Source organism: Salvelinus alpinus, chromosome 23 (assembly GCF_045679555.1).
Source record: "Salvelinus alpinus chromosome 23, SLU_Salpinus.1, whole genome shotgun sequence".
Taxonomy (NCBI): Eukaryota; Metazoa; Chordata; class Actinopteri; order Salmoniformes; family Salmonidae; genus Salvelinus; species Salvelinus alpinus.
In genome coordinates, this window is record NC_092108.1 from 29,587,453 (window position 1) to 29,609,225 (window position 21,773).

The window sequence follows — 21,773 nt, forward strand, 5'->3', positions numbered from 1 at the left end:
GTACCACGTTCATCTGTACAAACAATAGTACGCAAGTATAAACACCATGGGACCACGCAGCCGTCATATCGCTCAGGAAGGAGACACGTTCTGTCTCCTAGAGATGAACGTAGTTTGGTGCGAAAAGTGCAAATCAATCCCAGAACAACAGCAAAGGACCTTGTGAAGGTGCTGGAGGAAACACGTACAAAAGCATCTATATCCACAGTAAAACGAGTCCTATATCGACATAACCTGAAAGGCCGCTCAGCAAGGAAGAAGACACTGCTCCAAAACCGCTATAAAAAAGCCAGACTACTGTTTGTAACTGCACATGGGGACAAAGATCGTACTTTTTGGAGAAATGTCCTCTGGTTTCATGAAACAAAAATTGAACTGTTTGGCCATAATGACCATCGTTATGTTTGGAGGAAAAAGGGGGATGCTTGCAAGCCGAAGAACACCATCCCAACCGTGAAGCACGGGGGTGGCAGCATCATGTTGTGTGGGTGATTTGCTGCAGGAGGGACTGGTGCACCTCACAAAATAGATGGCATCATGAGGGAGGAAAATTATGTGGATATATTGAAGCAACATCTCAAGACATCAGTCAGGAAGTTTAAATGACCCCAAGCATACTTCCAAAGTTCTGGCAAAATGACTTATATTGACAAAGTCAAGGTATTCAAGTGGCCATCACAAAGCCCTGACCTCAGTCCCATAGAAAATGAGTAGGCACAACTGAAAAAGTGTGTACGAGCAAGGAGGCCTACAAACCTGACTCAGTTACACCAGCTCTGTCAGGAGGAATGGGCCAAAATTCAGCCAACTTATTGTGGGAAGCTTGTGGAAGGCTACCCGAAACGTTTGACCCAAGTTAAACAATTTAAAGGCAATGCTACCAAATACTAATTGAGTGTATGTAAACTTCTGACCCACTGGGAATGTGATGAAAGAAATGAAAACTGAAATAAATCATTCTCTCTACTATTATTCTGACATTTCACATTCTTAAAATAAAGTGGTGATCCTATCTGACCTAAGATAGGGAATTTTTACTAGGATTAAATGTCAGGAATTGTGAAAATCTGAGTTTAAATGTATTTGGCTAAGGTATATGCAAACTTCCAACTTCAACTGTACATACAGTAGTAAATGTTTCTTGTTAAATCCTACCATGAGGTCTTAGCAATGTGAAACTGTTTTATTTTCTGATGTGGTGACCATTTCTTTGCAGGAGGTGCTTCTCTCTTATACCAGTCATAAACATTAGTTACATTACTCCCATTGGTAATTATAACTATAATATTTGCTGAAACATTAGTTAAATCAAGGACACCTACATATATTAGATCATTCTCAAACTATACCGTATCACTTAAATCTGTTTGACATGGTGGCTCCATGAGCAATCCCTACAGACCTACAGGACCAGAGAAGGAGAAACGTGCTTAGCTAGCTAATTAACAATACATCTCATTATATTATATGACACATTAATATTGTGTTCCTCTGGTTTGTCCTCAGGCATAATCCGGACAGCCCTGGGGCCTGGAGAGATGGACCGGGAGAAGCGGGAACACTACCAGGTAGTGATTGAGGCCAAGGACATGGCGGGCCAGAGGGGCGGCTTAACCGGGACCACCACGGTCAATATCACCCTGACAGACGTCAACGACAACCCCCCACGCTTCTCCCAGAGTGAGTACTGAGTACTGTGACTGGTATTATACTGGTGCTTGAAGTAGTAATTAGTAATGGCATTCATAGTAGTCCTAGTATTAGTGGTAGTGTCAGTGAGTAACATGTTGGTAACAAGAATAATTTTTTTAACCGTGTCATTGTGCTGTGTGTATGAGTGGCGTCAGCACTCATACACTCATACAGTTCGGCTGGCGCCTTGCTGAACTCTGCTAGCCGAACCGAACCAGTGTGCTCGCATACTCACTTAAAAGACCTTTGCTTGAAAAACGAGAAAAAAGCGTCAATAGTACTGTTTGTCAATTTTGAGACGCCGTAGCCAGTATACGCTTCCTCAAAATAGAATTAATCTAAGATAACTCAAGAAATCTGTCATTCATTTTGACACTTTTGCAGAGTAGATCTTAGTTGCTCAATTTTACATCTGACTAAGATGTTTGGTGTAGTATTTCTCCATTTAAAAAAAACAAATTATGTTCTGGAGTAAAAATGCACTAATGGTGTTTAACATGTTTTTTGAATGACTACCAAAACTCTGTACCCCACACATACAATTATCTGTAAGGTCCCTCAGTCAAGCAGTGAATTTCAAGCACAGATTCAACCACAAAGACCAGGGGGGTTTTCCAATGCCTCGCAAAGAAGGGCAGCTATTGGTAAAAGAAAAGAGACATTGAATATCCTTTTGAGCATGGTGAAGTTCTTAATTACACTTTGGATGGTGTATCAATACACCCAGTCACTACAAAGATATAGGCGTCCTTCCAAACTCAGTTGAAGGAGAGGAACGAAAATGCTCAGGGATTTCACCATGAGGCCAATGGTGACTTCATAACAGGTGAACCTTCACCCCAGTCTGAGGTCCTGAGTGCTCTGGAGCAGGCATCTCATCAAGGATCTCTGTGTACTTTGCTCCTTTCACCTTTCCCTCAATCCTGACTAGACTCCCAGACTTCCAGACTAGACTCCTGAAAAACATCCCCACAGCATGATGCTGCCAACACCATGCTTCACCGTAGGGATGGTGCCAGGTTTCCTCCAGATGTGACGCTTGGCATTCAGGCCGAAGAGTTCAATCTTGGTTTCATCAGACCAGAGAATCTTGTTTCTCCAGGTCAGAGTCCTTTAGGTCCTATTTTGGAAAACTCCAAGCGGGCTGTCATATGCCTTTTACTGAGGAGTGGCTTCCTTCTGGCCACTCTAACATAAAAGCCTGATTGGTGGAGTGCTGCAGAGATGGTTGTCCTTCTGGAAGATTCTCCCATCTCTACAGAGGAACTCTAGAGCTCTGTCAGAGTGACCATTGGGTTCTTGGTCACTTCCCTGACCATGGCCCTTCTCCCCCGATTGCTCAGTTTGGCTGGACGGCAAGCTCTAAGAAGACAGGTGTGTGCCTTTCCAAATAATGTCCAATCAATTGAAATTACCACAGGTGGACTCCAATCAAGTTGTAGAAACATCTCAAGGATGATCAATGGAAACAGGGTGCACCTGAGCTCAATTTTGAGTCTCATGGCAAAGGGTCTGAATACTTATGTAAATCAGGTATTTCTGTTTCTTATTGTTAATCATTTTGCAAAAATTTCTAAAAACCTGTTTTTGCTTTGTCGTTATGTGGTATTGTGTGTAGATTGATGAGGGGAAAAAATTGTTTTATCAATTTTAGAATAAGGCTGTAACGTAACAAAATGTGGAAAAAGTCAATAAGTCTGAATACTTTCCGAATGCACTATATGGCAAGACCTGAAAATGGCTGTCTAGCAATAATCAACAACCAACTTGACAGAGCTTGAAGAATTTCAAAAAGAATAATGGGCAAATATTATACAATCCATGTTTGCAAAAAGCTCTTAAAGACTTACCCAGAAAAATACACAATCGCTGCCAAAGGTGATTCTAACATGTATTGACTCAGTGGGTTAAATACTTTTCAAATCAATTTTTTGTTCTTCTTTTCATTAATATTTGACTTCCAATAATTTTTTACTTTGATTTTACAGAGTATTTTGTGTAGATCGTTGACAATCAAATGACAATTAAATCAATTTAAATTTCAACTCAACAAAATATGGAAAAAATCAGGGGGTGTGAATACTTTCTGAAGGCAAATGTGTTAGTGTCAGAAACATAGATGTGTGGATGAGGAGCTGGCACAGTAAATCACTCAGTCTCCATACCAGAGGAAGACCAACAATCTCTTCTGTTTCTGACAAGCTTATGCAATTCTGTCTCATGGTTCCAGGCCATTCTGGTTCTGTTTCGTTAACACACTTTTCTTCTTCTCACCAACATAATTACGGAGCCATTTTGAGTGGTGTGAAATCGTGGTGAATGTTGCCGATATTCCAATGTGAAGTTCTGTAGATCTCAGGTTCATACAGAACATTCTTGATTTACACGTGTGTCTGTTTATGTTCGTGTTCCAGGCATATATCAGTTCAGCGTTCCAGAATCCATGAAAGCTGGAACTCCTGTTGGCAGAATCAAAGCAGTGGATAAAGACCTTGGGAAGAATGCAGAGATGTTCTACAACGTTGTCGGCGGGGACGGATTGGACATGTTCGATGTCATCACAGACAAAGACTCACAGGAAGGCATCATTACTGTTGGAAAGGTAACAGCCATTACTCCTGTAAATTACATCTACTGTATAGTCACCCATAACTATAGTGCCTGCTTTGTTAGACCTAAGGTCATCAGACCATCAGAAACTCTATTACTGTATCTGTTATTGTATGATAAGTACATACTTCAAAACATAACCGTACTGCATCAGTGCAGAATATGACTCCCCTACCATGTTCTATTGTCACTGTATCCCTGTCCTTGCAGCCATTGGACTATGAAAAGACCCGATCCTACACACTGGAGATCCAGGTACAGAACACTCAGATCTTGGACACTCGTTTCCTGGGGTACCTACCCACCAAGGACATGGCCACAGTCAGGATCGGCATAGAGGATGTGGATGAGCCTCCTCTGTTTGAGAGAGCCAGCTACGTGATGGAGGTGAAGGAGGATGCAGCCGTGGGTAGTGCAGTAGGGTCTGTCAGGGCCATGGACCCGGATGGATACAACAGCCCTGTCAGGTTAGTTAGAGCACTGCTTTGCTTTCCCTCCAGCCCGCCCACTCATTTCTACCTACCACCCACAGGTAATGGAGAGCTTGGTTATAGTCATTTGTATCATGGGTAATTTGATGGATGTTAAAGGTTATGTTACAGTAGTTTTGAAACTGTAGAATGATTAGAGTTGAATAGGTCATCTCATTAATTTGGGAGTCTAGAAGAAGTCGTGTCCATAATAAGCAAAGCACAAGGTGTGTGTTCTGCACCATCTCCACACACAATCTTTTTAGTGAGTTCTTCTCAATGTCCAAAGTCCCTTAATTACCACTCCTCATGGAAATACACTGAAAGGGCATCTAGTTTGAACAAATAACAGGATCATTGCGTAATCTGCTGGATGATGAAACTGTTAGGGCTGGTCTGGTCGGTGCCACTGTTCAGAGCTGTTCCCTCATCAGTACAGGTATTAAAATAGAGTGATATAAGTCTGTTCAGGGCAGATCCTCCGGGCGTGCAGTATTCAGAATCAACTGCTGTTATCATACAGAGAGGGCAGAGAATGAGTGGACTGAAAAAGTATTCAACTTATTGAGTGAAAAGGGGGTGTCAAGTACAGTAGGAGATGTTGGTGAGTGGTAGAAAATAGAAGTGTATTGTTTTAAAAGCCTGTAGTAAACCCTCTCTAATATTTGACAAACCTCCATGCTTTCAATCATTGTCTTAAATTTTGTGTATCTATCGTACAGGTACTCCATTGATCGTCGCACAGATCTGGACCGGATTTTTAACGTGCATTCTGGGAATGGGTCTATATTCATCACAAGACCTCTCGACCGAGAAGAAGCTGCCTGGCACAACATTTCTGTTATCGCAACTGAGTTCAGTAAGTCTTTCTCAGGCAACTTTATCATGCACATGAATTCACAATACAAACAATTCTAAAAAGGCTATGGAGTTCAATTATTATATTCTGCCCTGTTTTGAAACATAAAAACACAAATATCATATAATTATTTATTACTGTTATTATTCATAATAGTTTTTTATGTGTATGTTTCCTTTACAGACAAACCTCTGCAGACCAGTCGGGGGCCTGTTTATATCCGTCTTCTAGATGTCAACGACAACGCACCAACATTTGCCTCTTTCTACGAGACATTTGTTTGTGAAAAGACCAAGGCTGGACAGGTACGGAACGCAGATCCTCCACTTAGGTCCCATGATAGATAGTGTTTGACATGAATTCATTATTCTCATTGCTATAATTACTCGATATCATTGTGACAACTAGAGGTTCTACAATAGGCTATATGCCCAAGAATACCACAAATGAGGATAAAGCATTGTGATGAGTGCTGTATTCCTCTGGGGAAGTGATTGGTCTCCAGGGTCTACTTTCTGTGGCAGCTGATGAGATGATCTGTCATGGCAGGTGACAGTAGCTGTCACACATCAAGGACATGTTTCAATAGGTGCCCACCACATGTCTATTCCTCTACTCCTTCTCCTTTTATCCCTCCTTCATCCCTCTGTCATTATTCATAATTAATTCAGAGGCCCATCCTTGGTTCTTCTGTGTTTGTGTTTGCTGCCCTCCTGTTTACCATGCAATGTCCCATGAGAGAAGTCAATACAATCATCTACAATGGATTTTCCAAAATGGTTATTTATTTTTGTCATTAATTAAATAAACATATCAATCTATTATGTCTATATGCATGGTCTCTAGCCCACAAGTTTAGCCTCCAATTTTCGTCAATATCGCAAGCCTGGAAAACCAAAGAATACCTTACTATATGAATTGCTATCTGACAGCACACATATTATTTTTTAAATATGAATCCGTTTTTGTTTATCCTGTAAACAGAAGATCCAGACGGTGAGTGCGGTGGATGCAGATGACCCTGCAGGTGGACACAAGTTCTTCTTCAGTCTAGCTACGGAGTTAGCTTACAGAGGCAACTTCACAGTCAGAGACAATGGAGGTGAGTACTGTACTGTAGGATCTCGTTGGGTGTCTATCATACACAGTTAACACCTGATATTATGTTTGGGTCTCTGTCATACACAGTCAACACCTGATATTATGTTTGGGTCTCTGTCATACACAGTCAACACCTGATATTATGTTTGGGTGTCTATCATACACAGTCAACACCTGATATTATGCTTAGGTCTCTATCATACACAGTCAACACCTGATATTATGTTTGGGTGTCTATCATACACAGTCAACACCTGATATTATGCTTAGGTCTCTATCGTACACAGTCAACACCTGATATTATGCTTAGGTCTCTATCATACACAGTCAACACCTGATATTATGTTTGGGTCTCTATCACACACAGTCAACACCTGATATTATGTTTGGGTGTCTATCATACACAGTCAACACCTGATATTATGCTTAGGTCTCTATCATACACAGTCAACCCCTGATATTATGCTTAGGTCTCTATCATACACAGTCAACACCTGCTATTATGTTTGGGTCTCTATCATATACAGTCAACACCTGGTATTATGTTTGGGTCTCTATCATACACAGTCAACACCTGATATTATGTTTGGATGTCTATCATACACAGTCAACACCTGATATTATGTTTGGGTCTCTATCATACACAGTCAACACCTGATATTATGTTTGGGTGTCTATCATACACAGTCAACACCTGATATTATGTTTGGGTGTCTATCATACACAGTCAACACCTGATATTATGATTGGGTCTTTATCATACTCAGTCAACTCCTGATATTATGCTTAGGTCTCTATCATACACAGTCAACACCTGATATTATATTTGGGTCTCTATCATTTACAGTCAACACCTGATATTATGTTTGGGTCTCTATCATACACAGTCAACACCTGATATTATGTTTGGGTCTCTATCATACACAGTCAACACCTGATATTATGTTTGGGTCTCTATCATACACAGTCAACACCTGATATTATGTTTGGGTCTCTATCATACACAGTCAACACCTGATATTATGTTTGGGTCTCTATCATACACAGTCAACACCTGATATTATGCTTAGGTCTCTATCATACACAGTCAACACCTGATATTATGTTTGGGTCTCTATCATACACAGTCAACACCTGCTATTATGCTTAGGTCTCTATCATACACAGTCAACACCTGATATTATGTTTGGGTGTCTATCATACACAGTCAACACCTGATATTATGTTTGGGTCTCTATCATACACAGTCAACACCTGATATTATGTTTGGGTGTCTATCATACACAGTCAACACCTGATATTATGTTTGGGTCTCTATCATACACAGTCAACACCTGATTATTTATATTTTTTATACTATTTATATTTTCTATTAAATGTTTTATCTTATCTTTCACTCCGCATTGTTGGAAATGGACCTGTAAGTAAGCATTTCACTGTTAGTCTACACCTGTGATCTACGAAGCATGTGAAAATACAATTTGATTTGACATTATTGTAAATATATTATAATGCCTAATTGCATACATGATTATGGCACCTTATGGTTATTCCAATGAATCCAATGAACCAGGCTGGAAGGCAATTCTGCAGTCTATGTGCTATCAGTCACCCTTCATAGCCATATAACACACTATAATGTGGCTGTTACATCAGTCTTTAACATGTGTGTTAAATGTATGTTGTTTCCCTCTAGATAACACAGCTGGCGTCCTAACCCGGCGCTCCAGCTACAGCCGACTGCACAAGAGCGTCTACCTGGTTCCTGTGGTGATCACAGACGGGGACTTCCCCATGCAGAGCAGCACGGGGACGCTGACGGTGCGCGTGTGCACCTGCGACCGCGAGGGCAACATGGAGCTGTGCAACGCCGAGGCCCAGACCAGCTCAGCTGGACTCAGCACCGGGGCCCTGGTGGCTATCCTGCTGTGTGTCATCATCCTCCTCAGTGAGTATAGCTGTCTGTTTTTGTCTTTCTGGCTGGCTGTGTGAGTACAGTATATTGTTTGAGTCCTCATTGACTATAGCCGTCTTATTCGTCTGTCTGGCTCTGACCATCTCCATCTCCAATTTAATCATTCACATTAATGTACAGTATGTAAAATTTCTCTCTTTAATAAGAAATTCCACAGGTTCTAGTGTAGTTGCTATATTTTAGATGTTCAATTTGACCCCTCTGTATATCACCTGAATGTGTACACATATGAGTACGCACACACACACAGGCACCTCTAAGAATGCCCTAAATTCCCCAGCCTATTTCACTCTTGGCTGTGCAATGTAAACGTGTTATTTATGGAGGATCACAACAAGTCCAACGGGATTCAGATTGTAGGCAGGATAGTAGACAGGCAGTAAAAATAACCCCTGATACACCAGGAGTTACTTTAATGAAAAATAATGTCATGCGATTACCCCAATATATTACTTCAGCACCATTAACTACATATATTGGAAAGGTATTTATTTAATGTGGTACCATTTCCTGGTTATTTATAAGTTACTAGTTGCAATCTCATTGCGATGTTAAAATTAAAACATTTTTCAGCATCTCAACTGCAGTCGTTTCTAAATTGTTACTGCGCTGTAGTACTGGGCTGCATGAAGCAGCCCTTGTTCTAATGCTGTGTTCACTGCAGCATGAGCAGCGAGATAAGATGAAATCAACCAGCCCTGAACAGCAAACCTCTTGCTAACGCTGCCTCGCTCTCTCTCTCCATCTCTCTGTGTCTCTCTCTCTGTGTCTACTTCTGTCACTCTCTCCCTATCTGTCTCTATCTCCGTCGCTCTCTCCCTTCCTCCCTCTCTCTGTCTCTCTCTCCCTCTCTGTTTCTCAGTGATCGTAGTTCTGTTTGCGGCACTGAAGAAGCAGAAGAAAAAGGAGCCTCTGATCATCTCTAAAGAGGACGTGCGAGACAACGTGGTCAGCTATAACGACGAGGGGGGCGGAGAGGAGGACACCCAAGCCTTCGACATCGGGGCTCTGCGTAACCCCGAGGCCATCGAGGAGAGCAAGCAGAGGCGGGACATCATCCCCTCGGACACTCTGTACCCCCCTCTCAGACGGACAGCCATTCCATCGCGGGACAACGCCGATGTCCGGGACTTCATAAACCAACGGGTGCAGGATAACGACAATAACCCCACCGCCCCCCCTTATGACTCTCTGGCCACATATGCCTACGAGGGAACCGGTTCAGTGGCTGAGTCTCTCAGCTCCCTGGGGTCAGCTTCCTCTGAAGGGGACCAGGACTACAACTACCTCAGTGACTGGGGGCCCCGCTTCAGGAAACTGGCTGACATGTACGGGGCTGAGGACAGCGACTGTGACTCCTAACACACTACCTGACCTGTTTCTGGGGCCGGAGCTAGGAGGATGAACTATGAGCTATAACTGACTGTAATCTCTCTTCTCAAAAAATGAGGACAAATGTTGCAGCCCGAGTTTTTTACAAAGTGCCCTTTTATTTCTTCCAACGCAACTATAGGCCATAGCTCTTTCTGATGGCCAGACCAGATAGAGACTGTGCAGCTGTGTGGATTCTTTTTTTTACTATTTTAGTGCAAGGCCAACTTTTCCAGAGAAGGTGAACTTCAGTTAATGATCCTGAGTTCAATGTCAAAATAAACTATAAATATATACATTTATTTTTATTTTCTGGTTACATCTGTATCTATATGCTGCATTGGAAGGGATTACACATTTCTCTGAATATTTCTGTGTATTCTTGAGAGATATCTCCTATAGTTTCTCTGTACTGTTACTGAAGTGCAGTATGTTGTACTTTGTATATTTGAGTGTTTTAGTGAAATTGAACTTTGCTTTTCCAGGAACAAGGAACTGGAATTGAACAACTCTTTAGGTAATTCTTCGTACCTTATTTTAAAATGGCCAAATACTTTAAATGGCAGGAAAGCCCAGGACCAAAATAAAACATTGCTTCGTGAAAGTTTACGGAACTTGGGCAGCCACTCTGTACTTACTCCATTCCCCTATCAAGCCTTCTGATGCACAGAAAGTTCACTATTCCAATTAGAAGTTGTTTGTTTATTTCGCCAACAATTTATTATGTGATCCGTCCATTTTTTGGAATTGTATCCAAGAGGAACTCTCTGAAGACATGATTTGATACAAGGACTGTATGTGTGTATCTCTGCACCTGATGATGAATGAAGAAATGGATGGAGATGAGGTTTGATGCTCTAAGATTTACAGCCAATTTCAGCAACACCTGACAACATCGACATAATCCATCACAAATCAATAATGGTCATATTAGACATGTTTATGGGCGCAGCGATATATATATACACATATGTCTTACTTACATCAATTCTGCACAAAAAGCCTACAAGGTGAATGAGCATACCACCAGAGAAGGAGATTGGCTTAGAAAAACAGACATTTTAACTCTCCATGTTCAAAGTACAGCTTATACTTTACAGAGAGAAAGCATTTACATGAAGAATTACCTAACATCCTTGAAATGAACCAAAACTATAGAAAGCATCTGAAGTAAATATTTCATTCAGCCATGTGTTTGCTAATTGTTCTGTTCTCTCTCTGACAACATTGGATGATAATGCTTTTCACTCTCTGAACTCATATCATACTTAGTAGCTAAGCGAACATAAGCAATCACTCCAAAACAACTTTATAATTAAAGAAGTTGAGACGGGATCCAAAGGATCAATTACAACTGATCTGCGCTTCGACTTTGAAAGTGTTTGTGGATAATGATGTGTTGGGTATTTGGGTACATCATTCTGATTTGACATCAAACTTTTCTCTGTAAAATTGTTTGACTAAATAATGGTATATACTGTGGTTGAAACTGTGCTTTGTGGCAGTGATTTGGGAGCATAGCTGATGTTCATGATGTACTACTTTGCTTTTTATGTTGTGATTTTCTTTGTACCAAAAATATATAGGACACATGCCGAATTAATATTGTTGAAACACAAGCATCCAACCAATATCGCTGTTTTTGATGTCTTTTGGAGTTGTACAACTAAATGTGGACACTACAGGCTACAGTACATGTCATACTATGATGTATTAACAATTGTCAAATTTTACCATAATAAACTTTTCCAGTAAACCACAAAAGAAATGCTCATCGAATTACATTTGAAATTCAGCAACTCTTGGAGGACAGTGGAAGTTCATTAAAAAAACTGCTTCTGGTCATCCAAGACCTGCTGAATTTCTTCGATGTAGTTTGCTCCTCAACTCATCCAACTTGGTTGGAGAGCTAGGTAGTCGCAGTGTTCCTTTCCCATTGCGTCTAATTTAATCAACTCAGCTACAATACTACTGTAGCATCACACAAACTGGTCACTGACATCTTTCTCAGACTGGCTACATTTCAGTACCAATAGCCTACTTTACTGTACGCATGCCACATGACTCACTCTGGTTCTCTCCCAGCATTACCTAATTAGGACAATCTGTGATTGAGATCTGGAGATCTCTCAGGACTGGAAACCTGATTTAGAGAGAGGGGATTCATTTCTAAGTTGATATTGGTTTAGCAGATCAGATGTTAGGCAGATGGTGACATTTAAGACAATGCCTTTGCTAATTGACTCGTACCAGGCCTCTCTCTCCCCATCTGTAAGTATGTGTGCTAGCATCTCATCTGATGGTGGTGGCTAAGTTTGCCTCATACAATCGTAGATGAGCAGCCAATGCTGAAAATGGTACCTGTGGAAGTTAGCCACCCAGTTCCATTGTTGAAAACATCCCAAGGGATTAAAGGATACTTGTATTCAACCAAGAACCTTATATTAACATTTAGCCTAGCTGCTCATGTTTTAATCATTGTTGTTTGTTGTCATTCATTTGGTTTTTCACCAAAATGACAGAACAGTTGGAGATAACATGACAGGTCAATGGCATCAGCAATTCTACAAAGAAGCCAACCGTTGTCGTCATACATGTTGTGTGATGCTTTAATGAACATGTTTTAAACCCCCTTCCCTACAAGTCGATAGAAGCTCCAGGCATTTGCAACACCTACCAGGAACTAAAAGGAGAGACACATGAGTTTCCACCAGCTAAATACCATGCAACACAATGAGCTGGCCAAAAAAACATAAACTCTTGCCAACATATCACATCAGCAGCAGCATGAGTGCTAAGAGACGTAACTCTCCAGGCCAGGCCAGCTTCCATTAGGCCTAGACATTTCTTCTCTGTTAATCTTTAATGGGACTGTCATGTGAGGCTGAACAGCCCTCCCTCTCTCTCTCTCATGCCTGATTTGTGACCTGAATGCATTTAATCTCACTGGCATTATAGCTCTATACCTCTTTTTTTATGTAGAGAATCACCTTGGCTATGTTGTTTTTATTTCAACGACTAGATATCTATAGATGCAATTAATGCCATATACTTATTTGCGGACAAAATATTTGTCATTAATAGCTGGTGCACAATGTCTATTATTAAGGAAGTCTCGAGGTATTGCTCGCCTGTGGTAGAGTACCTCATGACAAGCTGTAGACCACACTATCTACCAAGAGAGTGTTCATCTATTATTTTTAAATATATTTCTCCTAGTGGCCGGGAACTTAAATGCAGGCAAACCTAAATCTGTTTTACCTAATTTCTACCAGCATGTCACGTGTGCAACCAGAGGAAAAAAACTAGACCACCTTCACTCCACGCACAGAGACGCATACAAAGCTCTCCCTCGCCCTCCATTTGGCAAATCTGACCATAATTCTATCCTCTTGATTCTTGCTTACAGGCAAAAACTAAAGCGGAAGTACCAGTGACTCGCTCAATACAGAAGTGATCAGATGACACGGATGCTACACTACAGGACTGTTTTGCTAGCACAGAATAGAATATGTTCCAGGATTCATCCAATGGCATTGAGGAGTTTACCACCTCACTCACCAGCTTCATCAGTAAGTCCCCACGGTGACAGTACGTACATATCCCAACCAGAAGCCATGGGTTGCAGGCAACATCCTTACCGAACTAAAGGCTAGAGCTGCCGCTTTCAAGGAGCGGAAACCTAATCCGGAGCTTATGAGAAATCCCGCTATGCCCTCAGATGACAGTCCCTGTGTCCAAGAAAGCGAAGGTAACCTGCCTAAATGACTACAGCCCTGTAGCACTCACATCGGTAGCCATGAAGTGCTTTGAAAGGCTGGGCATGTCTCACAGCATACTGCCCAAACAGATCCACAGATGATGCAATCTCAATCGCACTCCACGCTGCCTTTTCCCACCTGTACAAAAGGAACACCTACAGTTGAAGTCTGAAGTTTACATACACCTTAGCCAAATACATTTAAACTCAGTTTTTCACAATTCCTGACATTTAATCCTAGTAAAAATGCCCTGTTTTAGGTCAGTTAGGATCACCACTTTATTTTAAGAATGTGACCAAACCAAAATAGAGACATAAAAAAGGAGGTCAGGGCGTGACATCTGGTCACGCGCCTCTCACAAACAGTACACTTTAAGTGACCCTCGTTCTGGATGGCTGTACTTCTTCATTACACAAAGGAAAAAACCTCAACCAATTTCTAAAGACTGTTGACATCCAGTGGAAGCGGTAGGAACTGCAAGAAGGTCAATTATAAATCCTGATTCCCAATGAAACTCCATTGAAAAGAGAGTGACCTCAAAAAAAAAGAATCTGAATGGTTTGTTCTTGGGGTTTCGCCTGCTAAATAAGTTCTGTTATACTCACAGACATGATTCAAATAGTTTTAGAAACTTCAGAGTGTTGTCTGTCCAAATCTACTAATAATATGCATATCTTATCTTCTGGGTAGCTGGCAGTTGAATTTGGGTATGCTTTTCATCCAAACGTGAAAATGCTGCCCCCTATCCTAGAGAAGTTTTAAAGGCACAGTCAACTTAGTGTATGTAAACTTCTGACCCACTGGAATTGTGATACAGTGAATTATAAGTGAAATAATCTGTCTGTAAACAATTGTTGGAAAAATGACTTGTGTCATGCACAAAGTAGATGTCCTAACCGACTTGCCAAAACTATAGTTTGTTAACATGAAATTTGTGGAGTGGTTGAAAAACAAGTTTTAATGACTCCAACCTAAGTATATGTAAACTTCAGACTTCAACTGTATCCTACGTTTCTGACTTGGTGTACAGGGAGAATGCTATAACCTCTACTTAATCACCCTCCCGGATCCGGGATCCTCCTCATCAGAAAAGCTGACTAGCCTTGCGCCACAGGGATATCATATAATATCATTTCATGAAATCACAAGTCCAATACAGCAAATGAAAGATAAACATCTTGTGAATCCAGCCAACATTTTTTTTAAAGTTTTACAGCGAAAACACAACATATATTTATGTTAGCTCACCACCATATCCAAAAAAACACAGCAATTTTTTCACAGCAAAGATAGCTTTCACAAAACCCACAAATAGAGATAAAAAATAATCACTAACCTTTGAACAACTTCATCAGATGACAGTCTTATAACCTCATGTTATACAATACATTTATGTTTTGTTCGAAAATGTGCATATTTATAGCTACAAATCCTGGTTTTACATTGTGAACATGGCGCAAAAATGCTCCAAATTGTCCGGAGAAATTTTAGAGAGTCACGTAATCTAACAGAAAAACTCATCATAAACTTTGCTCAAAAATACATGTTGGACATATAATTAAAGATACACTGGTTCTTATTGCAACCGCTGTGTTAGATTTAAAAAAAATAACTTTAGTAAAAAGCACAGCATACAATAATCTGAGACAGTGCTCAGCCATTCTCCGCCATGTTGGAGTCCAAAGAGTCCACAAAAATACGAAATACCATCATAAATATTCCCTTACCTTTGATGATCTTTCATCAGAATGCAGTGCAAGGAGTCCTAGTTCCACAATAAATCGTTGTTTTGTTTTAGAATGTCCATTTCTTCTGTCGAATTAACAACTTTGGCTAGCATAGTGGAGCTCACGTGTCCATGAAAGTTTGACGCATGGAACGAAAAATTCAAAAAGTCATAATAAAAGTCGAATAAACTGGTCAAACTCAGTTGAGAATCCATCTTTAGGATGTTTTTCTCGTATGTATCCAATAACGTCCCAGACGGAGCATTTCTTCGTTTCTACCTAAGGCATTGCAGACAACGATATGGTGCACCCAGGTGCGCAGCAAAATACTGCCAATATGGCTGACCTGTCACTCCAAAAGCTCTCATTCGGTTCCACATCAGGCTAGACACCTCCTTCAACGTTCTACTGCCTGTTGACATCTAGTGGAAGGCGTATGAAGTGCATACATATCCATAAATACAAGGCAATTGAATAGGCGAGGCCTGTCAGAGAGACCCATTTCAGAATTTTCACTTCCTGTTTGGAACTTTGCCTGCCAAATGAGTTCTGTTTTACTCACAGATATAATTCAAACAGTTTTAGAAACTTCAGAGTGTTTTCTATCCAATAGTAATAATAATATGCATATCATATGATCTAGAACAGAGTACGAGGCCGTTTAATTTGGGCACTATTTTTTCCCAAAGTGAAAATAGCGCCCTCTATTAAGAAGAAGATAGGAACGGCCCATGTTCTGAATTCTGTCGCTGTGCATTTCAAAAGTGCTGAAGATATGGTTATATCGACTACTCGCTCATTAATGTCTTAAATTACGGCTTGCCTCTTATCCGCTCATCGTTCCCTTACGTGATAGTTTGTACATCTCAATTGTTATATTGCTTATATACAGTAGGTCTATCTTACTCGTATCTTATTCGTCATGGAAGGCAATGTTGGAATGATTTCCTTGTTTTGCTTAATTTGTGTATTATAATTTACTCGTGCTTTTCTTCACGAGGAGGGGATACTATATGACGTTGTTGGGTTTGTAACCATGTTTGCCAGTGATAGTCTCTTCCCATTCAAATAGTTTTTTTCAACAAAAAGTTCAGTAATAGACCCATGTAATTCCAGCTAATATTGCGAGGGGCGTTCGGTATATTGTCTATAAAAGTGGATCCTCATGATTGTATTTTCCTTCCATTTTGGACCACATAGGCATAATGAAATAATAAAATGTTGTGTAGTGGCTTTGCTGGCATGCATCTATACAAATTGGCTGTGTTTGCCCCACCAAGATGTACATGCTAAAATCACCACTGGTGGCTAGTAATAAGCTAGTCCTAAATACACTGAACGGAAATATAAACACAACATGTAAAGTTTGGGTCCCATGTTTCATGAGCTGAAATAAAAGATCCCAGAAATGTTCCATCCGCACAAAAAGCTTATTTCTCTCAAGTGTTGTGCACAAATTTGTTTACATTCCTGTTAGTGAGCATTTCTCCTTCGCCAAGATAATCCATCCACCTGACAAGTGTGGCATATCCAGGGGTGAAAGTAAAGCGGTATGGTCCAGTAACATGTGAGCCTATCACAACTAATACAACATGCCCAAAATCAAAAGGTTATTACACTATTATTTAACATTACTGCATGTCAACCACCAGAAAAATGTGCGAATTGACTGGGAACCTGGTGGTATATCTTCTTGTCAATAGGGGGGCGCTGTTTTCACTTTGGAAGAAATCGTGCCCAATTTAAACGGCCTCGTACTCTATTCTAGATCATACAATATGCATATTATTATTACTATTGGATAGAAAACACTCTCAAGTTTCTAAAACTGTTTGAATTATATCTGTGAGTAAAACAGAACTCATTTGGCAGCAAACTTCCAGACAGGAAGTGAAAATTCTGAAAATGGGGCTCTGTGTCAGGGCCTGCCTATTCAACTGGCTTATATTTATCGATATACATGCACTTCATACGCCTTCCACTAGATGTCAACAGGCAGTGGAAGGTGGAATGGGGTGTTTAGCTTGATCTGAGGTCGAACAAGAGCTTTTGGAGTGGCAGGTCAGCCATTTTGTCAGTTTTCCAAGGCGCGAGAAGGACCTCGACATTGCCTTCTGAAAAGCGTTCGGTTTACACGGCGAATATCTCCGGCTCTGATTTTATTTGATACATATTAGAAAAACATCATAAAGTAGTTTTTTTCAACCGAGTTTCATCAGTTTACTCAACGTTTATTGGGACTTTTGGAGTTTTCCGTTCTTTACGCCAAGAGAGGGTGGGAATGTTAGTAACATTGGCTAGCATTGTGGCGCGAATTCGACAGAAGAAATGGACATTCTAAAACCAAACAACGATTTATTCTGGACCAAGGACTCCTTGTACAACATTCTGATGGAAGCTCAACAAAAGTAAGAAAACATTTATGATGTTATTTCGTATTTCTGTGTAAATTGTTGAGTCCTATTCTCCGCCGTTTTGGTGAGTGCTGTCTCACAATAACGCAAGCTGTATGTTATGGTAAAGTTATTTTAAAAAATCTAACACAGCGGTTGCATTAAGAACCAGTGTATCTTTCATTTGCCATACAACAAGTATTTTTATGTAAAGTTTATGATGAGTTCTTTGGTCAGATTAGGTGAGTGTCCAAAATATCTCTGGAGATTCTGGTGAATCGATGCTACGTATTCACAATGTATAATCAGGATTTGTAGCTCTAAATATGCACATTTTCGAACAAAACATAATTGTATTGTATAACATGATGTTATAAGACTGTCATCTGATGAATTTGTTCAAGGTTAGTGATTAATTTTATATCTTTTGCTGGTTTTTCCGAAAGCTACCTTTTGCGGTGAATAAATGCGTTTGTGTGTTTGGCTATTGTGGTAAGCTAATATAATTCTATATTGTGTTTTCGCTGTAAAACACTTAAAAAATTGGAAATATTGGCTGGATTCACAAGATGTTTATCTTTCATTTGCTGTACACCATGTATTTTTCATAAATGTTTTATGATGAGTATTTAGGTATTTCACGTTGCTCTCTGTAATTATTCTGGCTGCTTTGGTGATATTTTTGATGGTAGCTGCAATGTAAAACTATGATTTATACCTCAAATATGCACATTTTCGAACAAAACATAAATGTATTGTATAACATATTATAAGACTGTCATCTGATGAAGTTGTTTCTTGGTTAGTGACTAATTTTATCTCTATTTGGTCGGTTTTGTGATAGCTACCTATGCGGTAGAAACATGGTGAAAATATGCGGTTGAGGCTTTGGCTATTGTGGTTAGCTAATATAAATACATATTGTGTTTTCGCTGTAAAACATTTTAAAAATCGGAAATGATGGCTGGATTCACAAGATGTTTATCTTTCATTTGCTGTATTGGACTTGTGATTTCATGAAAATTATATTATATGATATCCCTGTCCCGTTAGGCTAGGCTATGCTAGTCAGCTTTTTTGAGGAGGAGGATCCCGGATCCCGGATGGGTATCACTGAAAGGATATGCTCCAAATTGCCTTGTGGTTTGATGTGAACACTTACATGTTGTTAAGGCAGAGATAAGTGGCCGAGATGCTCATGGACAAAGCAGAGATTGGTGGCAGAGACCGAGGCGCGTGTGGACAACAGTGGATGCATCAATTCAGGCTGCAAGTGTAGACCTGATGACAATCGCAGAATTTCATTACACTAAACATTGGTGTTTTGTTTTCTCTCTTTCCATTCATCAAATTGCGGGTGGTTTGGATGCTGAAATTATTTTGTAAGTGAACAAATGTGCGCGGGTAGCCAACAAGACTGCCTTTGTTAAGTGCTTGTTAAATAGCCTTATTTGTTATATAGCCTTATTAGCTTACTCCTGTCTATACAGAAGTTAATAAACATCACTCAAAATAGGCTACTACACCAGAAAGCATGATTTGGCCACAGAGGATCATTAGCTTCTTTAAAAAAAAGCTGGATTGTTTTAAATCGCATACCCTACAGTCAGAACGTCCCACAATTTGTGGAGCGAGCTGAAAATACCAAATATATGATTGTTTTGTTGCGACTGTCAGTGAAAAGCAGAGCGACCCATTCCAGGCATATTGTAATATTACAAGTACAATCGTGGAAAAAGTGTTTGGAAAGCAAATGGCTATTGCTGTAAAGAAAAGTGTCACATCTGCTCCTGCCACGCCGTCTAGTGCTCATCCTGTGTCTCCTTGACCTGCCGCCCTTCCCCCAGTGCTCTCTCCCTCTCTTTCTGTGTGTGTGTGTGTGTGTGTGTGTGTGTGTGTGTGTGTGTGTGTGTGTGTGTGTGTGTGTGTGTGTGCGTGTGCGTGTGCGTGTACGTGTGCGTGTGCGTGTGCGTGTGTGTGTGTGTGTGTGTGATTGTGTGTGCAGAGACAGGTATACTGGAGTCAGAGCAGATTCCCACCAGCTGCAACCTGTTCCATAATCAAGGCCTTTACAAATACTCAGTCCTGCCATTTCCACACTGCCAGATCGTAATCTCTGCTCAGTCCATGTTTCTAGCCATTTGTTCCTGTTGTCCTGTTGTGCCTGTTTTCCCTTGCCTGACGCTGTTTTCCTCTCCGCTACAGTTCTGCCCGCTCTGACTCTGGTCCCTGTCTCCAGTCCGACTTCTCGTCAGTCCTGCTACTCTATCCTGGATTCCCCACTCTACGCTCCCTTGGATTCCCCTCCGAACCGGCTTACCCTGTCCCAACACCTCTCACTCCAGCCTCAGCCCCCGCACCTGGTTTCCGGCAACCCGCCCGAGCTTCCCCTGTCCTGCACTCAATCTTCCCCCCGTGTTTCAATAAATACCTTGGTTACCTCATCCCAGTCTCCTCGTCTGAGTCTGCTCTTCGGTTCACCCGTTACGGCTCCGCGTGACAGAAAAAACTCCAATCTGTCTTTTCGTTATTAAAACTTAATTGAGCAAACAGTGGCCTATTGGCACCAGCAGATCACAGCGGTGAGTGTGCATATTCACTTTATTTATAATTGTGTCAGTGCCACTTTTGTTTGTTTTGTTTTCCTCCTCCAGGTTAGATACTACTTGTGTCTCTCCTTTTCGTAGGCCGATTATATGGATCAGACAACATGATTTTATTGATCTGTTTGTCAGTGTCAGCAGAGTAGGCTACCCTGTCATTTTTGTAGTATTAAAACAATTGTGTTTGTGTGCGCACTTGTGTGTCCCGTACCGGTAAGAAATTAAATCTATTTTCACCCCTGAATAAACAGCATGATCATTACAGAGGTAAAAAAGCAGTTTTGTCACACAACACAATGCCACATGTTTCAAGTTTTGAGGGAGCATGCAATTGGCATGCTGACTACAGGAATGTCAACCAAAGCTGTTGCCAGCTGATTGAATGTTAATTTATCTACCATAACCCGCCTCCTACATCGTTTTAGAGAATGTCACAGTACATCCAACCAGCCTCACAACCGTGTATGGCATTGTGTGGGCGTGCGGTTTGCTGATGTCAATGTTGTGAACAGAGTGCCCCATGGTGGCAGTGGGGTTGTAGGTTATGCCTGCCCATACTATGTCGAACACAATTGCATTTTATCAATGACAATTTGAATGCACAGAGATACTGTGACAAGTTCCTGAGCCCCGTTGTTGTGCCATTCATCGGCCGCCATTACCTCTTACCTGTGGCAATTGAGCAAGTTGAGGAAACTAAACTGCTTGTTGTAACCCTAGATTAACATGGTCAAAACATACTGATGCAATGGTTGCTAAGACGGGGAGAGGTCTGTTCATGATCAAGCGATGCTCCGCTTTCTTGACATCACGATCAACCAAACAAGTCCTACAGGCCCTACTTTTATCCCACCTGGACTGCTGCTCAGTTATATGGTCAAGTGCGGCAAAGAAAGACATAGGCAAATTACAATTGGCCTAGAACAGAGCAGCACGGCTGGCCCTTAAATGTACATGGGGGGGTTATATCAAAAACATGCATGTCAATCTCTCCTGGCTCAAAGTATAGGAGAGATTGAATGCATCACTACTTGTCTTTGTGAGAGGTATTGACGTGTTTAAAGCACCAAACTGTCTGCTCGAACAGATAAAAAACATCAAACAACTCCTCACGGCACAACACAGACTGTGAAGAGACACATACTGTACACACACACATAATCTCTAACACACGCATACACTCTAACACACACACTTTACACACACCCACA

The 21,773-nt window shown here is 40.9% G+C and overlaps 1 protein-coding gene across 1 annotated transcript in view; it reads left to right on the forward strand.

Moving 5' to 3' along the window:
- Positions 1 to 11,846, forward strand: part of LOC139550751 (cadherin-6-like) — a 32,399-nt gene extending 20,553 nt beyond the window's left edge. The window contains exons 5-12 of the mRNA XM_071361873.1: positions 1,507 to 1,680; positions 4,107 to 4,294; positions 4,513 to 4,769; positions 5,495 to 5,631; positions 5,815 to 5,936; positions 6,616 to 6,733; positions 8,429 to 8,680; positions 9,570 to 11,846. Coding sequence (XP_071217974.1) covers positions 1,507 to 1,680; positions 4,107 to 4,294; positions 4,513 to 4,769; positions 5,495 to 5,631; positions 5,815 to 5,936; positions 6,616 to 6,733; positions 8,429 to 8,680; positions 9,570 to 10,069 — 1,748 coding nt within the window. The 3' untranslated portion in view covers positions 10,070 to 11,846. The remainder of the gene's footprint in view (positions 1 to 1,506; positions 1,681 to 4,106; positions 4,295 to 4,512; positions 4,770 to 5,494; positions 5,632 to 5,814; positions 5,937 to 6,615; positions 6,734 to 8,428; positions 8,681 to 9,569) is intronic.
- Positions 11,847 to 21,773: the final 9,927 nt, after the last annotated feature.